The sequence below is a fragment of the Polyodon spathula genome, chromosome 42 (genome assembly GCF_017654505.1).
Source record: "Polyodon spathula isolate WHYD16114869_AA chromosome 42, ASM1765450v1, whole genome shotgun sequence".
NCBI classification, from domain to species: domain Eukaryota; kingdom Metazoa; phylum Chordata; class Actinopteri; order Acipenseriformes; family Polyodontidae; genus Polyodon; species Polyodon spathula.
In genome coordinates, this window is record NC_054575.1 from 3,343,805 (window position 1) to 3,363,897 (window position 20,093).

General features: G+C 47.6%; 1 protein-coding gene across 1 annotated transcript; it reads right to left on the minus strand.

Moving 5' to 3' along the window:
• Positions 1-1,884: 1,884 nt before the first annotated feature.
• On the minus strand, positions 1,885-18,553 carry LOC121305228 (eukaryotic translation initiation factor 3 subunit C-like). The gene is given in 27 exon segments (XM_041236772.1): positions 1,885-1,982; positions 2,326-2,388; positions 2,978-3,019; positions 3,188-3,277; positions 3,473-3,514; positions 3,676-3,841; positions 4,053-4,140; positions 4,234-4,299; positions 4,688-4,847; positions 6,293-6,464; positions 6,549-6,740; positions 7,337-7,561; positions 8,032-8,226; positions 8,563-8,637; positions 8,639-8,671; positions 9,172-9,297; positions 9,484-9,625; positions 10,196-10,299; positions 10,645-10,816; positions 11,096-11,214; positions 11,861-11,973; positions 13,213-13,267; positions 13,551-13,676; positions 14,003-14,192; positions 14,853-14,918; positions 17,343-17,445; positions 18,407-18,553. Coding segments are annotated over 26 exon segments (3,003 nt in total). The 5' UTR covers positions 17,444-17,445; positions 18,407-18,553; the 3' UTR covers positions 1,885-1,902.
• Between the last annotated feature and the right edge of the window lie 1,540 nt (positions 18,554-20,093).

A 20,093-nucleotide genomic window follows, 5' to 3' on the forward strand; every position in this document is an offset into this window, starting at 1 on the left:
TTAAAAAAAAAAAAAAAGGGGTTTTGTTTTTGGGGGTAAAAGGTGTAATTGTTAATTTCACTGTTTTGTTTAAAAATATATATGAATATTATAATTATTATGAGAAACGAATTATTGTAATTGTGAAATACAACATCTTAACCAAATCTGTACTGCTTGAAGGTGATTTCTTTATATCGTCTTGGTTTTAAGTTTGTCTGCCTGTCTACCTGTTAGATTTAGAAATGTCACAAAACTACAAGGGAACATTATTCAGCAGCTTTCACTGGACTCTATGAAGCTGAGGGAGTTCATTCTATATAGAGGGGGTGCAATTCAATATGTTAACAAGGGAACATTATTCAGCAGCTTTCACTGGACTCTATGAAGCTGAGGGAGTTCATTCTATATAGAGGGGGTGCAATTCAATATGTTAACAAGGGAACATTATTCAGCAGCTTTCACTGGACTCTATGAAGCTGAGGGAGTTCATTCTATATAGAGGGGGTGCAATTCAATATGTTAACAAGGGAACATTATTCAGCAGCTTTCACTGGACTCTATGAAGCTGAGGGAGTTCATTCTATATAGAGGGGGTGCAATTCAATATGTTAACAAGGGAACATTATTCAGCAGCTTTCACTGGACTCTATGAAGCTGAGGGAGTTCATTCTATATAGAGGGTGTGCAATTCAATATGTTAACAAGGGAACATTATTCAGCAGCTTTCACTGGACTCTATGAAGCTGAGGGAGTTCATTCTATATAGAGGGGGTGCAATTCAATATGTTAACAAGGGAACATTATTCAGCAGCTTTCACTGGACTCTATGAAGCTGAGGGAGTTCATTCTATATAGAGGGGGTGCAATTCAATATGTTAACAAGGGAACATTATTCAGCAGCTTTCACTGGACTCTATGAAGCTGAGGGAGTTCATTCTATATAGAGGGGGTGCAATTCAATATGTTAACAAGGGAACATTATTCAGCAGCTTTCACTGGACTCTATGAAGCTGAGGGAGTTCATTCTATATAGAGGGGGTGCAATTCAATATGAGAACAAGGGAACATTATTCAGCAGCTTTCACTGGACTCTATGAAGCTGAGGGAGTTCATTCTATATAGAGGGGGTGCAATTCAATATGTTAACAAGGGAACATTATTCAGCAGCTTTCACTGGACTCTATGAAGCTGAGGGAGTTCATTCTATATAGAGGGGGTGCAATTCAATATGTTAACAAGGGAACATTATTCAGCAGCTTTCACTGGACTCTATGAAGGGAGGGGCCAGTGATCCTGTTAATAAAGGAGGTGAAGTGACTCGCTCAGGGTCACACACACGCAGGGAGTCAGTGGCTGCGCTGGGATTCGAACCTCCTGGTATCAAGACCCCTTTTCTCTCTAACTGCTGGACCACCCAGAGCATTGAAAACAATTCCGGCATCAAAATTTACTGGATTCTTTCATGTAACAGTTCTAGAGATTCAGGTGCTGTTCAGCTTGAAAAAAAAATAAAAAAATAAAACTAGACAATAAATAACAAATAAACACACACACACAATTCTGATTAAACGACAAACAAAAACTTTTATTATTTTTCACAACCGAGGCAAAAAAACCGCATCGTTATAAAAACACCACAGCAAATCTGTGAATGAATTAATTGATACAGGGATGGGAATCAGACTCCCGTTCCAGCAGCAGTGTGATCCAGTCCTGCCTTCACTAGGAGTTTAATAATCAGACACACCTGAGCTTGTTAGCTAGACACACTGGGGGCTGATCAAGCTGCTAGTGAAACCTGGACTGGATCACACTGCTGTGCAATAGGAGTCCGATTCCCATCCCTGTGATGAATCTAAGATCTCTCAGCAGAAGTCTGCAGGGTGGAGCCGTGTGGTTCTGGTCCAGGTCGGGTTCTGTTCAGTACGAGGTCTGGTTCTGCTGCCTGTAGCCTCCCCTGTGGTAGCCACCTTGCTTGTTCTGGTAGCCACCTCTCTGATCTGTAAAGCAGGAGAAATTAAACGTTACAGATGTCTATAGCTGTCTCCTCATAGACTCCAATGATAAAGCCAGGCTGTTTCTCATCCCATAGACCCCAATGATAAAGCCAGGCTGTTTCTCATCCCATAGACCCCAATGAGGCTGTTTCTCATCCCATAGACCCCAATGATAAAGCCAGGCTGTTTCTCATCCCATAGACCCCAATGATAAAGCCAGGCTGTTTCTCATCCCATAGACCCCAATGATAAAGCCAGGCTGTTTCTCCTCCCACAGACCCCAATGATAAAGCCAGGCTGTTTCTCCTCCCACAGACCCCAATGATAAAGCCAGGCTGTTTTGTACTTTGATAACCTTGCTTCTGTTGGTAGCCCCCCTGGTAGCCCCCCTGGTAGCCTCCTCTCTGATCTGAAACAAAAAATGATTGAAAATATATTATTTTACACGCACACGGATAAAGGCTACATTTGCACCCTGAGCCATTCTAACAAGGCACAGCAAGTCGCCTCAAAAAAAGTGACGATTCCTCTAGAAGAAAATACACTTTGAACCCTGACTCGTCCGGACCACAGCCTCCAATTAAAAAAAACCACGAAATGCCTCGATCTCAAATCAAACGCCCCGCAGCACGGAAACGTTCACCGATCGACAAAACGACAATTAAAATACAAAAACCGAAAAACCACGACGTCGAGAAACTAAGAGAAAACGCGAGGCTAAGAAAAACACCCCACTGTACCCCTGAACCTCGTCTCCTTTAATACCAGCATCACAAGGGGGTCTGCCTCTTCACAGTGTTACAGGGTATCAATCCCACCTCAGGGGGACGGAAACTCCGCCTTCGCTCTTGTAGTTTATCACAAGACAGAAACCCTGGAAGGAATTGTTTTCTTGTAACTCAGTGAAGCCCTTTACATATCTATATGTGTGTTCCAGTTCTGTAAATGTCTTAAGCACTTTTCACAAGAGCGCGACTTGGTTTAGAAGTCAGCGTTACCTCTCTGATAGCCTTGCTTTTGCTGGTAGCCTCCTCTCTGCTCTGTAATAAAAAAAAATAAAAATAAAAAGGTTATTAAAAATGTTTTTAATTTAGTTTAAATAAAATAAATACACTGAGAAAGACTTTTAGTGGAAACGTTTGTTAGTATATCTTTTTTAAAAAGCGCTTTCCATGTGAAAGCGATTTGAACAGAAATGTCAGTTTCACCTCTCTGATAACCTTGCTTTTGTTGGTAGCCCCCCTGGTAGCCCCCTTGGTAGCCCCCCTGGTAGCCCCCCTGGTAGCCTCCTCTCTGATCTGAAACAAAAAATCCAAACATGCATATTTTTAAAAGCGCTTTCCATTAGAGAGAGACTTCTTCAGAAATAAAGAAAAATTCAAGTTGATGCAAAAATTTTGGCACACAGAGAGACACACACAGACAGACACAGACGGACACACACAAAGACAGACAGAGACGGACACACACACACACACTAGCATGGTCGTTACCTCTCTGGTAACCCTGCTTTTGCTGGTAGCCTCCTTTCTGATCTAGAGACACGAATCAAACAACAACTTGATTATATTGTTTCATTTTCTACAAGAAATGAAATGTAATTTTTTTTGCGTTGCACACAAAAAGGTTTGGAAAAAAAAAACCTTCAGGACGTTTCAGACAAAAGCCCTTCAAGCCCCCCTCCCCCCCCTCTTACCCCTGTTGAAGTAGCCCCCGTAGATGCCCTGTTTGAGGTCGAAGACCCTCTCGTTGTTCTCCACCAGCCCCCCCAGTTTCTCCGCGAGCTGGAGAGCCATGTTCTGCAGGGAGGTGGGCTCAGTGCGATGCATCATCACCGTCTGGGTGGGCTGGTCCAGAGATGCCTGGAGCAGGGAGAGGGGAGCTCAGTGCTAATTTATTTATTTGCTTCATAGAGGTTGAGTTTAACAATAAGACACACCTGAGCTTGTTAGCTAGACACACTGGGGGCTGATCAAGCTGCTAGTGAAACCTGGACTGGATCACACTGCTGTGCAACAGCAGATTCGCATCGCTGCAGTAATAAAGAAACAATGCAATGAATGAACGCTTTACCATGAGTTCCTCGCTGATGATCATCTTGCTGATGATGCCGTGGACCGTGTGCAGCTCCAGCATGAACATCTCGGACAGCATCCGCATACTGCAGAGACAGGGGGGCAGACAGAGAGTCAGTATCAACATCCATCCGCGTGCCTGTGCGTCTCTGCCTGTCTGCGGGCGGGTCTCTTTTTACCTGATCGAGTCGTAGACGCTGCTGTAGGTGAACAGGTAAGTACGCAAAGATTCCTCTTGGATTTTCCTGCAGAGAAAAAAAACTTAAATCATAATCAATCTTGTTGGTGACTCTACCAAGAACAACCAAAGGGTTGCCGAGGGTTACCAAGCCTCGCTGTCCATCCTGAATCACTGGGATCCTTTTCAACACCGGACGTGACAAAGTTCTGAGATCAGTCAGCACTTCGGGACCGGATGAGCTCTGAACACCTCCTCCACAAGGCTGGGAATCAGACTCCCGCTGCACAGCAGTGTGATCCAGTCCTGGTTTCACTAGGAGCTTAACAATAAGACACACCTGAGCTTGTTAGCTAGACACACTGGGGGCTGATCAAGCTGCTAGTGAAACCTGGACTGGATCACACTGCTGTGCAACAGGAGTCTTACTCCCCTCCCTGCTCTCTCTCTCTCACCTGACCAACATCTCGGTGACTCTCTGTGCCTCTGGGAACAGGTCCCACACTTTGCTGTTCATCTTCTCGTTGATGATGTAGGAGTGGCAGGTCTTCCAGTCTCCCATCTTCATGGCCTTCGACGCGGCCACAACGTGCTCCCTCATGCTCTCGGGAGGACCTGAGTGGAGAGAGACGGAGAGAAAGAAAGTGAGCCACTAGGACATTTCCAGAATGCTGATCATTATCATGTATTTCCTAATTTTGTCCCATAATTCATTTGGCAACACCCCCCCTCCCCCTCCCGTCTCTCTCTCGCCCAGCAGTGGCTGCCTCTCTCCCCTCTCCTCTCCAGCAGTGTCCGTCTCCCCTCTCTCTCTCACCCAGCAGTGGCTGCCTCTCTCCCCTCTCTCCTCTCCAGCAGTGTCCGTCTCCCCTCTCTCTCTCACCCAGCAGTGGCTGCCTCTCCCCCGGTCTCTTACCCAGCAGTGTCTGTCTCTCCCCCCGTCTCTTACCCAGCAGTGGCTGCCTCTCTCCCCCCGTCTCTTACCCAGCAGTGGCTGCCTCTCTCCCCCCGTCTCTTACCCAGCAGTGGCTGCTCTCTCCCCCCTCTCTCTTACCCAGCAGTGGCTGCCTCTCCCCCCTCTCTCTTACCCAGCAGTGGCTGCCTCTCCCCCCTCTCTCTCCCCGCTCTCTTACCCAGCAGTGGCTGCCTCTCTCCCCCCTCTCTCTTACCCAGCAGTGGCTGCCTCTCTCCCCCCTCTCTCTTACCCAGCAGTGGCTGCCTCTCCCCCCTCTCTCTACCCAGCTGGCTACCTCTCCCCCCTCTCTCTCCCCGCTCTCTTACCCAGCAGTGGCTGCTCTCTCCCCCCTCTCTCTTACCCAGCAGTGGCTGCCTCTCCCCCCTCTCTCTTACCCAGCAGTGGCTGCCTCTCTTGATCTCCCGAACGGTAGGAGATGTGGGGGGGAGAGAGGATTGTCGTCCGCCCCCGACGGGACCCAGCAGGGGTGCTCTCCCCCTAGAGGGGATGAGAGATAATGCTGTCGCTACCTCCCCCTCCTCTGCTCACCTATAGAGGGGGGAGAATGGTTGAGGAATTGGGTCGTCACCGACCGAGAAGAGAGGGGTGAGAGGATGGCTGCCTCTCAGCCCCGACGGAGAGAGAGGAGATCGGAGAGAGGGGGAAAGAGAATGGGTCGCCTCTCTCTAGATACGGAGTAGAGAGAATGGGTCGTCACCGACGAGAGGGGGGAGAGTAGAATGGGTCGTCACCGTACTCCCCTCTCTCAAGAGAGGGGGCTGGGTCGTCTCTCCCGCTCTCATCGTCTCTCTCCGACTCTCTCTCCCCGCTTCTCTTCACCACTAGAGGCTGCCTCGAGAGAATGGTCGTCTCCCCGCTCTCTACCTAGCAGTGGCTGCCTCTCTCCCTCCCCTCTCTCTCTCCCCGCTCTCTTACCCAGCAGTGGCTGCCTCTCTCCCCTCTCTCTTACCCAGCAGTGGCTGCCTCTCTCCCCTCTCTCTCCCCGCTCTCTTACCCAGCAGTGGCTGCCTCTCTCCCCTCTCTCTCCCCGCTCTCTTACCCAGCAGTGGCTGCCTCTCCCCCCTCTCTCTCCCCGCTCTCTTACCCAGCAGTGGCTGTCTCTCTCCCACTCTGAGCTGGTGGTGGAATTGCTTGCTGATCATTCTCCTGCGCGCGTCGAACTCGTGCGCTGCCATGTAGGGAATCTCCAGCAGCATCGCGGAGACGAGATACACGCACTCCAGCAGCTCCAGATTAATGTGCATGTGAAAAGGGACCTGAGAGAGGAAACACATAAAATACTACACAGCTACCCAACGCAGAGTCTATATAACACTGAAATCTCTCTCTCTCTCTCTCACCTGTCTCCTCTTCTCGATCTTCTCTTGCTCAGGGTTCCTCTCTTGCATGTTCCTCATCAGAAGCCCCTGCCCCAGGAGCTCCTTGGCACGGCCGCTGGACTGGATGTCCAGCAATGCATTGTGGGCGTCCTTGATCATGCCCTGCCTGAACGCACAGATTCCCAGCTGCACCATTGTGCGATTGTACAGGATCTGTGGGGAAAGACAGATGCATCACTGCTTACAGATGTGTTTCTCCAGGTAGGTATACAGGTAGGTCTATCTCTCTCTCTCTCTCTAGTCTCTGTATTTACCTGCACAGCTGTGTCTCTCTCTCTAGTTATCTGTACAGGTGTGTCTAGCCTCTATTTACCTGCACAGCTGTGTCTCTCTCTCTAGTTATCTGTACAGGTGGGTCTAGCCTGCGTTCACCTGCACAGGTGGGTCTAGCCTGCGTTCACCTGCACAGGTGGGTCTAGCCTGCGTTCACCTGCACAGGTGGGTCTAGCCTGCGTTCACCTGCACAGGTGGGTCTAGCCTGCGTTCACCTGCACAGGTGGGTCTAGCCTGCGTTCACCTGCACAGGTGGGTCTAGCCTGCGTTCACCTGCACAGGTGGGTCTAGCCTGCGTTCACCTGCACAGGTGGGTCTAGCCTGCGTTCACCTGCACAGGTGGGTCTAGCCTGCGTTCACCTGCACAGGTGGGTCTAGCCTGCGTTCACCTGCACAGGTGGGTCTAGCCTGCGTTCACCTGCACAGGTGGGTCTAGCCTGCGTTCACCTGCACAGGTGGGTCTAGCCTGCGTTCACCTGCACAGGTGGATCTGCGTGCTGGATGTTGTCCTGCAGGTGGCTCATCAGCATCAGGTCCCGGGCCTGGTACCAGCGGTTGTGGAGGGCGTGGTGGTAGATGTGACAGAGGATGGCACAGGTTCTGATCCGGTCGGTCCGGTCCTTGGAGTAGATGAACTTGCAGAGGCGGTCCATCAGAACCGCGCTGTCCTCCCCCTCGCTCTCCGTCTGGTCCTGCTCCGACTGGACTCGGGGAGGGAAGAAAACACTGTGAGTGTCGGGCGCCTCCCCCTGGTGAGTGCGGGGAGTGCGTTTCGTTGCCACTGTTTGTATGACAGTCCGGTCCTCTCCTCCCATTTTGTATTTTCTTTTGATTAAATTAAATATCCGAATTACGTTCACACGGCATTTTTTATTTATTTATTTTTTTTTAATTATGTCTCAACCCTAAAATTCCAGGTGATGCAAAACTTTTGTCCACAGCTGTCCAGAGAACCCCTCCTTGCCCTTTGTCACTGTGGATGTACCTTGCTGCATCCTAGTTCATATTGTATTCTAGCAGTGTTGTTATTCAGCCCTTGCTGTAAACTACACTGTGTTTCAATACGAAGCTTGCATTGTAACCCTGTGCTGCCCTGAAACGCCTGTGTGAGTCTCCTGGGATAAAGCAGGCTGCCGTGCTTGTATCTCGCCCTCTCTTTGTGTCTCTGTACCTTGGACTCCTCTGCCCCCTGCTGGCTGGCCAGGGCGCGGCGGTGAGCCTTGTAGTCGAACTTGTAGTAGGAATGCATGATCCTGCGCAGGTAGACACGGCACACTTCCTCCGTGCTGCCCTTCTGATCCAGGTAGAGCAGGAGCCGGTCCACAATCCTGCACACTCGAGCCTCGTCCTTCAGGTTATCCACGTACTCTGAGAGAGACAGGGGGAGAGAGAAGAGGAGGAGAGAGAGGGACATAAACCTCGCAGGTAATCTCTGCGCTCTGATCTGAAAGTGTGAACTTTACAAAAGACGTGGAAACTTAAATCTGGGAGACGGGAGAGAGAGAGACGATATTTGTACTCTTGAATGTACTCTTAAGAGTCAGAGAGAAAGAGAGAGGGGGGGAGAGAGAGGAGGGCCTCCCTTGTATGGAATTCGAATTTATACGTCCCGTCTTCCTGTTGGTATGGAACTCTCTCACTCCCCTATGGAGGTCACAAGACGTCAAAACACTAAAACCACTTAAGAAGTAGGTAAGCATACCTTGAGAGGGCTGGAGAGAGGGTCAGTGTTCTGCATGATTTTGGTGAATTCTTCATCCATTCGTTCCACTAGAGTCTATAGCAAAGAGATCTCCACGCACCCTGAAGGGCTGTATAGAGGTCTAGAGAGAGCTCCACTCTCAACTCTGCAGAGCTGTATAAGTCTATAGGAAAGAGATCTCCACTCTCAACACTGCAGAGCTGTATAGAGGTCTATAGGAAAGAGATCTCCACTCTCAACACTGCAGAGCTGTATAGAGGTCTATAGGAAAGAGATCTCCACTCTCAACACTGCAGAGCTGTATAGAGGTCTATAGGAAAGAGAACTCCACTCTCAACACTGCAGAGCTGTATAGAGGTCTATAGGAAAGAGATCTCCACTCTCAACACTGCAGAGCTGTATAGAGGTCTATAGGAAAGAGATCTCCACTCTCAACACTGCAGAGCTGTATAGAGGTCTATAGGAAAGAGATCTCCACTCTCCACACTGCAGAGCTGTATAGAGGTGTATAGGAAAGAGAGCTCCACTCTCCACACTGCAGAGCTGTACACAGGTGTATAGGAAAGAGAGCTCCACTCTCCAGAGCTGTATGGAGGTGTGCTCGGTTACCTGGTCGGAGATGGCCAGGTTCTCGCTGTCCTCCGCGATGTTTTCTCCGATGAAGATGTTCTGGTTCTCAAACAGGATGTCGAGAAGCTCGTCGATGCAGTCCAGACACTTCCTCCACATATCAGCCTGAGAGAGAGACACACACAGACCGATTAGTGACCACTGGTAGAATTATTTATTTCCTCCCCTCATAGGAGAGGCAGGCAAGACAGGGTTTGGTGGGTTGAGAGAGAGAGACAGAGCGAGAGACGGACAGCGACTGTGCAGAGAACCCCACTCTCAACACATGCAGCGCTCCAGGCTCACTCGTACCTTCATGAACGCAGCCAGGTTGGGATTGTAGTCGTACAGGGAGGCGATGATGTTGAACTTGATCTTCACCAGGATCCCCTGCCCAAGGTTATTCTCAGAGGAGATCGAAGCCAGAGAGTGAAGCAGCTCGATCTGAGCAGCCCTGAGAGCAAGCAAACAAACACTTCAATTACATCTCTACTTTCTACAGTCCTCTATACAGAACGAACTCTCTCAGCTTCACAGAGTCCAGTGAAAGCTACTGAATAATGTTCCCTTGTTAACATATTGAATTGCACCCCCTCTATATAGAATGAACTCCCTCAGCTTCATAGAGTCCAGTGAAAGCTGCTGAATAATGTTCCCAATGAAAGCTGCTGAATAATGTTCTGTTAACATATTGAATTGCACCCCCTCTATATAGAATGAACTCCCTCAGCTTCATAGAGTCCAGTGAAAGCTGCTGAATAATGTTCCCTTGTTAACATATTGAATTGCACCCCCTCTATATAGAATGAACTCCCTCAGCTTCATAGAGTCCAGTGAAAGCTGCTGAATAATGTTCCCTTGTTAACATATTGAATTGCACCCCCTCTATATAGCATGAACTTCCTCAGCTTCAGAGTCCAATGAAAGCTTGTCAACATATCTGCCATTGAATTGACACTGAAGACACTGACAAAGACTGAATGCTTGAATTCACAGAAAAGCTGATTGCTTGAGTTTAGTTTACCTGTCTGTTCCCTTCTTTCCTCTCGCCTGCAGGATCTCATGCAGTTTCTTCAACACCACGGCGTTATTGATTTCTGTGCCCTTAGCAAACATCTTGGGCTTCTCCTACAGAGAGAGAGAGAGAGAGAGACAGAGAGAGAGAACAGAGGGAGGGTGGAGAGAGAGAGAGCAGGGGAGAGAGCGTTGAGTTTTATGTTCCTACCTTTATTTTCATTATTCTTTATTTAAACCTTTTTTTTTTTTTATGATGTTCCTTTCTGCAACCCCACTAAAAAAACTGCCCTGCCAACAAAACCTGCCTGAGCTTGAATCGGAGACAGAGAATTCAACATCAGTTCAAACTTTGAGAACAGGCAAGATCACGTTTCACTTGTGATCGATTCTCCCCTCCTGCACGCTCCCTCTCCGAATCTATTCCTCCCCTCCCTCTCCTCCACCCTCACCCCTTACCTTGGACATGGGAGCGCCTCCCTTCACCTTCTCCCACTCCCCCTCTCCCTCCTGCTCTCCCCCCTCCTCCTCCTCTTCCTCCTCCACTCTCTTCATCTTCCGGTCCAGCTTCTTCTGATCCTTGGTCTGCTTCTTCACCTCGATCGCACGTCGGTCCTCTTCACTGGAGGTCCTGCAGGGACAGAGAGACAGGGTCAATACAGAGCGGGGACAGACGCACACAGACAGGGTCAATGTGGGGGTGTGGCAGGGCGAGACAGAGCGAGGGGGTAGAGAGAGAGACAAACAAACGAGAAAGACAGACAAACAAGAGAGGAGAGACAGACAAACAAACAAGAGACACACAAACGAGAGGAGAGAAAGACAGACAGAGAGGAGAGACAGGGTTAATACAGAGGGGCGGGGGGCCAGACACACACTCTCTCCAGACCCCAGACCCAACCCTTCTTACTTCTTGAGGAAGCGGGATGCTATGGAGATGTTCTTCCCATCCTCGTCGTCACTCTCTGAGTCATCGCTGTCCGAGTCCGAGCCCCAGTCTTCATCGGAGGAAGACTCATCACCCTCACCCTGAGAGAGAGAGAGGGGGGGTGAGGGGGAGAGACAGAGAGAGAGAGAATAAGAATAAATTTGGGTGACGGGGAGAGAGAGGTGGGTGGAGAGAGGGAGAGACAAGTGTTTGAAAAGAGAGGGGGAGAGGGTGTGACGGGGAGAGAGAGGGGGAGAAACCTGTAGAGGAGAGATACAGAGAGGAGATGGGGGGGGAGAGAGAGAGAGGGAGGGGGGAGGAGGGGGGAGGAGAGAGAGGGGGGGAGAGAGGAGAGAGGGGGCCCCCCCCTATCAGGAGTTGTTGCTTCTGGTGATACGCTCTTCTTTCCCAGTTATTCTCGTCCCCCCTGTCTTCGTCTTTTCTGTCCCCCTCTCTCCCCCCTCCCTCTCACCTCCCGCACACATGCTTTCTTCTGTGAGACTTTCCTCTCCTTCTTATTTTGCTTTCTTAGCTTTCTCTTTATTCTAAAACGACTTTGCAAAAGTCCTTCTCTGTGACTCTAAAAACTTTCCTCCCTGTGAGGGAGAGAGGGGAGAAGAGAAGAGAGACCATTACAGCTTGCTTCTGGTGAGACTTTCCTGCGATTATCATTTTTTAGTTTCTCTTTAGATAAAACGACTTTCAAAAGGGAGAACTGTACTCAAAACCAGACCCTAAAAGCCTCACCTCTCCCTTCTTCAGGAACTGCTTGGGATCCGGGGGAGTCTCGGCGCTCTTCTTCAGGAACGCGCTGGCAGACATCACAACCTCACCTTTCTCATCTGCACTGTCCGCGGAGTCTGGGAGGGAAGAGAGAGAACAGTTATAGAATAATACAAACAGGCAGAGTGGGTTCAGAGAACAGACAAGAGACAGAGAAAGAGACAGTGAGGAGAGGAAAGCGAGAGAGAACGACAGTGAGAGAGGAGAGCGAGGGTGAGGAGAGAGACAGTGAGCAGGAGAGAGACAGTGAGGAGAGCGACAGAGAGCAGGCAGAGACAGTGAGGAGAGCGAGAGAGACAGTGAGGAGAGCGAGAGAGACAGTGAGGAGAGCGAGAGAGACAGTGAGGAGAGCGAGAGAGACAGTGAGGAGAGCGAGAGAGACAGAGAGCAGGCAGAGACAGTGAGGAGAGCGAGAGAGTGGATTCAGGGAGAGACAGCGATGAAGCCACGGCATTCTGTTTATGTCGTGTGTATTCTGAGTTCTCCATCGCATTCTCTCTGTGGCAACAACTGTTCAAGCTGTCTTGCCAAGTATCACACCCGTGATAATAACCAGCACTGTTCTTATTACTGCAGAGATGGGAATCAGGCTCCTATTGCACAGCAGTGTGATCCAGTCCAGGTTTCACTACCAGCTCGATAAGCCCCCAGTGTGTCTAGCTAACAAGCTCAGGTGTGTCTGATTATTAAACTCCTAATGAAAGCAGGACTGGATCACACCGCTGTGCAGCGGGAGTCTGATTATTAAACTCCTAGTGAAAGCAGGACTGGATCACACTGCTGTGCAGCGGGAGTCTGATTATTAAGCTCCTAGTGAAAGCAGGACTGGATCACACCGCTGTGCAGCGGGAGTCTCATTATTAAACTCCTAGTGAAAGCAGGACTGGATCACACTGCTGTGCAGCGGGAGTCTGATTATTAAACTCCTAGTGAAAGCAGGACTGGATCACACTGCTGTGCAGCGGGAGTCTGATTATTAAACTCCTAGTGAAAGCAGGACTGGATCACACTGCTGTGCAGCGGGAGTCTGATTATTAAACTCCTAGTGAAAGCAGGACTGGATCACACTGCTGTGCAGCGGGAGTCTGATTATTAAACTCCTAGTGAAAGCAGGACTGGATCACACTGCTGTGCAGCGGGAGTCTGTGCTATTAAACTCCTGCTGTTAGCGGGTGTACTCCTAGTGAAAGCAGGACTGGATCACACTGCTGTGCAGCGGGAGTCTGATTATTAAGCTCCTAGCGAAAGCAGGACTGGATCACACCGCTGTGGAGCGGGAGTCTAATTCCCAGCCCTGTGATGATGATAATTCTCACCATCGGAATCTTCTTCATCTTTCTCTTCCTCCTCGTCAGCAGACTGCATAGGGTTCTAAAAAACATAGAAATTGTTACAATAAATACTTTCACAAAAAGGACGTTTTTTTTTTATTTCGGTAATAAAATATTTTATTTCATTTCAGGAGGCTGTGTGGGTCCAGTGGTTATAGAAACGGGTTCGTAACCAGCAGGACCCGGGTTCGAATCCCAGCTCAGCCACTGACTCCCTGTGTGGGACCCCCGAGCGAGTCACTGAACCCCTGTCTTTGGGGTGAGACGTTGTTCTCAGCCTCGTAGTCCTGGTGGTGTGAGTGGGTGTTTGTTTGTTTGTTTACCTCTTTGTAGCGTGTGATCTCAGCCTCGTAGTCTCGGTTGTATTTCCTGATCTTCTGTCTCAGGGAGCTCAGAGCCTTCGCATTGTTCTTGTTCATCTTCTTCTTGCCTTCCTTGTCCTCCCACAGCTGAGAGGGGAGCGAAAGAGGAGAGAGAGAGGAGAAGGGAGAGGGGAGCGAAAGAGGAGAGAGGGGAGCAGATTGAAAGAGGAAAGGGGAAAGAAACAAAGGAGAGGAAGAGTGAGGAGGTGGAGAGAAAGAGGAGAGAGAAAGAGAGGACAGAGCATAAAGATTATAAGACCAAATAATACTATTAAAAAATAAATAAATATATATATTTTACTTTTTCAAATTTAACATCTATCGTATTTAAGAGTCAGCGCACGCGTGTGTGCGAGCGTGTCAGTGTCGGGGTGCAGCGTACCCTCCCCGTATTGTTTCGGGGTACCCCTCACCTCGTTCAGGTAGTCCTCCAGGTCGGCCAGCAGGCGCGTGTAGAAGGTGGGCACCCCCTCTTTGTCCACGATGTTCTTGGATTTCAAGAACGCTTTGCACAGCTGCTCGAACTCCTCCAGGCATTTCGACATGTCTCGAATCTTCATGGCGTTCCGGATCGTCTTGATCAGATTCGTTAACTCCTCGAACCTGCGGGGGGGGACGACTCGGGGTGTCAGCGCACGATTGAAAACGATTTTGAAAAAAAAAAAAAAACAGGCTGAAGCGTTTCAATTTGGAAATATTGGGAACGTAGTGAGGCTGGCTAGACGAAAGGGGTCTTGATACCAGGAGGTTCAAATCCCGGCAGAGCCACCGATTCCCTCTGTGTGTGTGTGTGTGTGTGCGTGCGTGTGCGTGCGTGCGTGCGTGTGCGTGCGTGTGCATGTGACCCTGAGCGAGTCGCTGAACCTCCTTGTGCTCCGTCCTTCAGATGAGACGCAAAACAAAACGAGGTCCTATTGGAAGAGACTCTGCAGCAGCAGCTGTAGATGCTTTTATCCAAACTTCCAGAGACTGGGGGGGGGGTGAACTCTGCATCATCAACAGCTGCTGCTGCTGCAGAGTCTCTTCCAATAGGACCTTGTTTTGTTTTGTGTCTCGTCTGAAGGACGGAGCACAAGGAGGTGAAGCTACTCGTTCAGGGTCACGAACAGGGAGCCGGGATTTGAACTTCCTGGTATCAAGACCCCTTTCCTTTAACAGCTGGACCACAGAGCCTCCTATACATAATTAACTATAATAATAATATTAATAATAATAATAATAATAATAGGTACAAATTTCCGCTGGCTCAGTGTGGGCTCTCACCTCTTGTCCTTGGCGCTCCGCACCACCCTCTTCGTGTCCTCCTCATCATCGCTCAGCAAGATCGCTCTGCAACACAGAGAGAAATTAACACCGTTTCACTTGCCATACTGAGACAGAGAGATAGAGAGCAGGGCATGGGAATCAGACTCCCGCTGCGCAGCAGTGTGATCCAGTCCTGCTTTCACTAGGAGTTTAATAATCAGACTCCCGCTGCACAGCAGTGTGATCCAGTCCTGCTTTCACCAGGAGTTTAATAATCAGACTCCCGCTGCGCAGCAGTGTGATCCAGTCCTGCTTTCACTAGGAGTTTAATAATCAGACTCCCACTGCACAGCAGTGTGATCCAGTCCTGCTTTCACTAGGAGTTTAATAATCAGACTCCCGCTGCACAGCAGTGTGATCCAGTCCTGCTTTCACTAGGAGTTTAATAATCAGACTCCCGCTGCACAGCGGTGTGATCCAGTCCTGCTTTCACTAGGAGTTTAATAATCAGACTCCCGCTGCACAGCAGTGTGATCCAGTCCTGCTTTCACTAGGAGTTTAATAATCAGACTCCCGCTGCACAGCGGTGTGATCCAGTCCTGCTTTCACTAGGAGTTTAATAATCAGACTCCCGCTGCACAGCAGTGTGATCCAGTCCTGCTTTCACTAGGAGTTTAATAATCAGACTCCTGCTGCACAGCAGTGTGATCCAGTCCTGCTTTCACTAGGAGTTTAATAATCAGACTCCCGCTGCACAGCGGTGTGATCCAGTCCTGCTTTCACTAGGAGTTTAATAATCAGACTCCCGCTGCACAGCGGTGTGATCCAGTCCTGCTTTCACTAGGAGTTTAATAATCAGACTCCCGCTGCACAGCGGTGTGATCCAGTCCTGCTTTCACTAGGAGTTTAATAATCAGACTCCCGCTGCACAGCAGTGTGATCCAGTCCTGCTTTCACTAGGAGTTTAATAATCAGACTCCCGCTGCACAGCAGTGTGATCCAGTCCTGCTTTCACTAGGAGTTTAATAATCAGACTCCCGCTGCACAGCAGTGTGATCCAGTCCTGCTTTCACTAGGAGTTTAATAATCAGACTCCCGCTGCACAGCAGTGTGATCCAGTCCTGCTTTCACTAGGAGTTTAATAATCAGACACACCTGAGCTTGTTAGCTAGACACACTGGGGGCTGATCAAGCTGCTAGTGAAACCTGGGCTGGATCACACTGCTGTGCAATATTTAGACAGATCAGAGCTGGGAATCAGATTCCCGCTGCACAGCAGTGTGATCCAGTCCTGGTTTCACCAGGAGTTTAACCCTTTGTGGTCCTATGGTCGAACCAGGTCAATTTCCCCTTTCCAGTCCGACATCTGGACCCTGTCCCACATCAAAAAGACGTCAAGCGTGGGTCTCTAGTCGTTTTTTTTTTTCTCCAGAAAAAGCAGAGAAAACCTTTCAGTGGCCGAGTGAGACCGATAGGAACCGAAAAAAGGGTGTATCTGAGCAATACAGAGAGCCCCTGCACCAGAGAGATAACACGGACACACACAAAGGAGAGAGCTGCTTCCGCACCCAGCGCTCGGAGAACATCAGACACCTGCAGAGCTTTTTGAGATGTTACACTAATAAAATAATGACTCGGATCACATTATTGAGGAGTTTGGAGATAAAACGAGTGATCAGGAGAGGATTTATCAGTGCGCACGTCTATAAAGAGGCGTGTGAACAGCGAACAAGGGGTGGGGCTTGGCTGGAGAAGCAGTACTGAGTGTCCTGTTGGATCACCCTCTCAAAGCGCTTTACAAGAGAGTAGGGCGTGTGCGAACTGTGCATCAGCTGCAGAGTCGCTTACAACAGCGTCTCACCCCAAAGACGCAGCACAAGGAGGTTCAGTGACTCGCTCGGGGGTCCCACACAGGGAGTCAGCGGCTGAGCTGGGATTCGAACCCGGGTCCCGCTGGTTACAAACCTGTTTCTTTAACCACTGGACCCTCACAGCCTCTTAGAGATGCCTCCATTGTCACAACGATGAACAAGCTGCTTTACTTGAAGTAACCTGGCAAGTAACTTTTCACAAACCACCATTTCCAGCAAACCAAGCACAGGTACAGCGGCAGACAGGCAGAGCTGCAACTCCAGGACCACAAAAAAACGTGTCCGCAATTTGACAGAAAAAAAAAACATTTAAAACATAAACAGATTCAATTCTTTCAGCCTGTCCGCACGCGACGTGCCTTTTAAACCCGGGGGATAATTCCGGTCGCTCTTCTTTGCGCTCTTTCTAGAGCAGCGATATCTTTTTTTATAGAGGTGACCAGAACTGCACACAATATTCAAGATGAGGCCTTACTAGTGCATTGTACAGTTTTAACATTACTTCCCTTGATTTTAAATTCAACACTTTCACAATGTATAAGATTTTGCTGGCCCTATATACACACACAAATATATATATCTAGCCTCCCCACATTGCCTAGACACACACACAGTTAAATCAGACAGGCAGACTCACGGCTTGGCGTATGTGGTCCCTGCTTGCTTGGGCGCAAGTTCGTCTCCAGAAGACGATTCTTCAGACTCCGTGTCGGAGCCAGTGGCAAAAAAACGCGACATGTCTGTAAAGAGAAAGGGTTTGATCAGGTACGAAAACTCGGCAAGAATCGAACTGCGATCCCATCAACGCTTAGAACAGCAGGCTGTGTCTGTTCAGTAAAGTAAACCCTGTGTCCTCAAATTAATCAGAATGGTGTGTGTGAGAATTGATTTTTTTTTTTTTTTTTTAAAGAAGGCATCTGAGAGGAAATGGATGACAATGTAAGGAGGAGATGACTCGATCAGACCCCACTGACAACCCCAGACCTGGCAAATCTCCACACTGGCAGAATCGAGGCATAGTTTTTAACAGTGTAATTTCATAGACTGTCGGAATTGACACAAACACACACACAAAACAAACACACACACACACACAAACACACACAAAGAGACGCACACACACAGACACACACAAAACAAACACACACAAAGACACACAAAACAAACACACACAAAGAGACGCACACACACACACAGAGACAGACACACACGTGTTGCTAATTTTTTTCTCCTTTATCGTCAAATTAGTAATATGTATAATATGCATAAGTTATTAATATGTATAAATTACACAATATGGCAAACCACAAATTGTGAATACTGTATTAAAAAGACGTTAGTAAATAATAACAATAATAATAATAATACAATTTTGACACGATGTATGAATTGACCCGAGCCAGAACCGTGTCAATAATGACTCCAATAATAAAAAAGCATTTACAGCGCCGTAGCAGCAACACTACACTTCACAAACCGTGAACAGAGGTCGATTACAGGCGTTCATTCGCTTTTATTTCCATTTAAAAAAAAAATAACAATATATTTTTTTTTTTTTCCCCTCAAAAACGCGGTGGCTAGGCCGCGGCAGCCTGCGCCTCGCCTGCAGCAAAACAGCCGGACTCCGGCTCTCACAAAGCCGCGGGAAGCTGCCACACTCCCCGGCAACGGTAACTACAGCTGACGAGGCTCCGGTCTTACCTTCCCGGTAGTTTTTCTTTTTTTTTTTTTTTTTAACGTTTCTCTCTTCGCGTTTGAGCGGCTATTAAATTTTAAAAAAAAAAAGAGTCCGTCGACCAGCGGCGTGCGATTGCAGCTCGAAAAGAACGAGGAGATGGCGGCTCGCTCGCGTAGCACCCTGGGAGTTGTAGTTCCGCGTGGCCTCCCGGACCGTTGGGATTGCATGGGGGAGGTGGCTGACGAAAACTACAACTACCAGCACCGCCTGCAGGGCGGAGCGGCGTGTAAACCGTATTTGCTTTTGATTGGAGAACCCACTCCGCGCACAGGATTCTGGGACATGTAGTTTTTAGTCAACCTCATTTTGTGACATTTGTGTATATTTGAAATGTTAAGCATAATACCTTCAGGTTTAAAAATTTTTTAAAATAATTAAATTAAAATAAAATAGACAATAATATCGTCCAATCTGTATAATTTAGTGTAGTTTTTTTAGAGACTAACATTTTAGAAAAGGTCGTGCATGCAAATAAGATGTTTCGGGTCACTGTGACCCGTGTGTAGATTTGTGTGCAGGAATAAAACACAAACTTCTTTAATTTATCATTATTATTATTTATTATTATTATTATTATTATTATTATTATGAACCATGTTTTGGGTGTCGCTTCACCCCTGCTAAATAGATAAACAGATTATAACACAGTCATATGCAAAAAAATAAATAAATAAATAATAATAAAATTAAAAAAAAAAACTTGTGCATTTACAATATAACTTTATAAAACTTAATACGGTTCTGCGTTTTTAATATTTATATATATATATATATATACATTGGTTTTATAACGGATTCACAGCTGCGAGCGAAGCGCGTCCACGCTGCCTTCGCGCAGACGCGACGGACAAGCCCGTCATCGCGCGGGGTTCGCGCACGTAGGATCGGAAGCGGCGCGCGTCCCTAGCCCTTCCCCGCGCGAAAGAGGGGCCCAGCGGGGGGGATCGCCTCTAGCTATTTTGAGAATAAAACTCTAATTTTATAATATTATGAATGATAACTTTCATTGTGAAGCCCACTTCGGGTAAAAGCGTCCCATTTATTCAGCCCAAATTAACCGTTTTCTATGCAAAGACGACATAACAGCTGCCCAAAAACAAAAAAAAAATTTTACATAAATTTTTATTAAGTTTGTTTAAAAACAATTTGTTGTGCATACATATATATATATATATATAATATATATATATATATAGATATATATATATATATATATATATCCTTTTTTGAAATATATATATATATATATATATACATATATATGTTTGTTTCTGAAAATATATATATATATATATATATATATATATATATATATATATATATAATATTTTGTTTTATTTATATGTTTTTTCTGAAAATGATATATATATATATAATATATATATATAATATAGATATGTACGTGGACTCGACCAAATGTCGTGTTTACAACACAAAAATTGGGGTCCCCCAGGCTCCGGTTTTTAATTTTAAATTTTAATTGTTTTTTTTTTTTATTATTATTATTTTATTAAGGTGTTTTCTATTTTAAATGTTGATCCGGCCGAAACCACGCCGTGTGTGTGTTTTTTGGGGGCAGGCGCTTGCCAAATTGTGATCCCCCATCTTGTCTCTATCGGAGAGGTCCTGTCTGCGCAGGCGCAGTGGGAC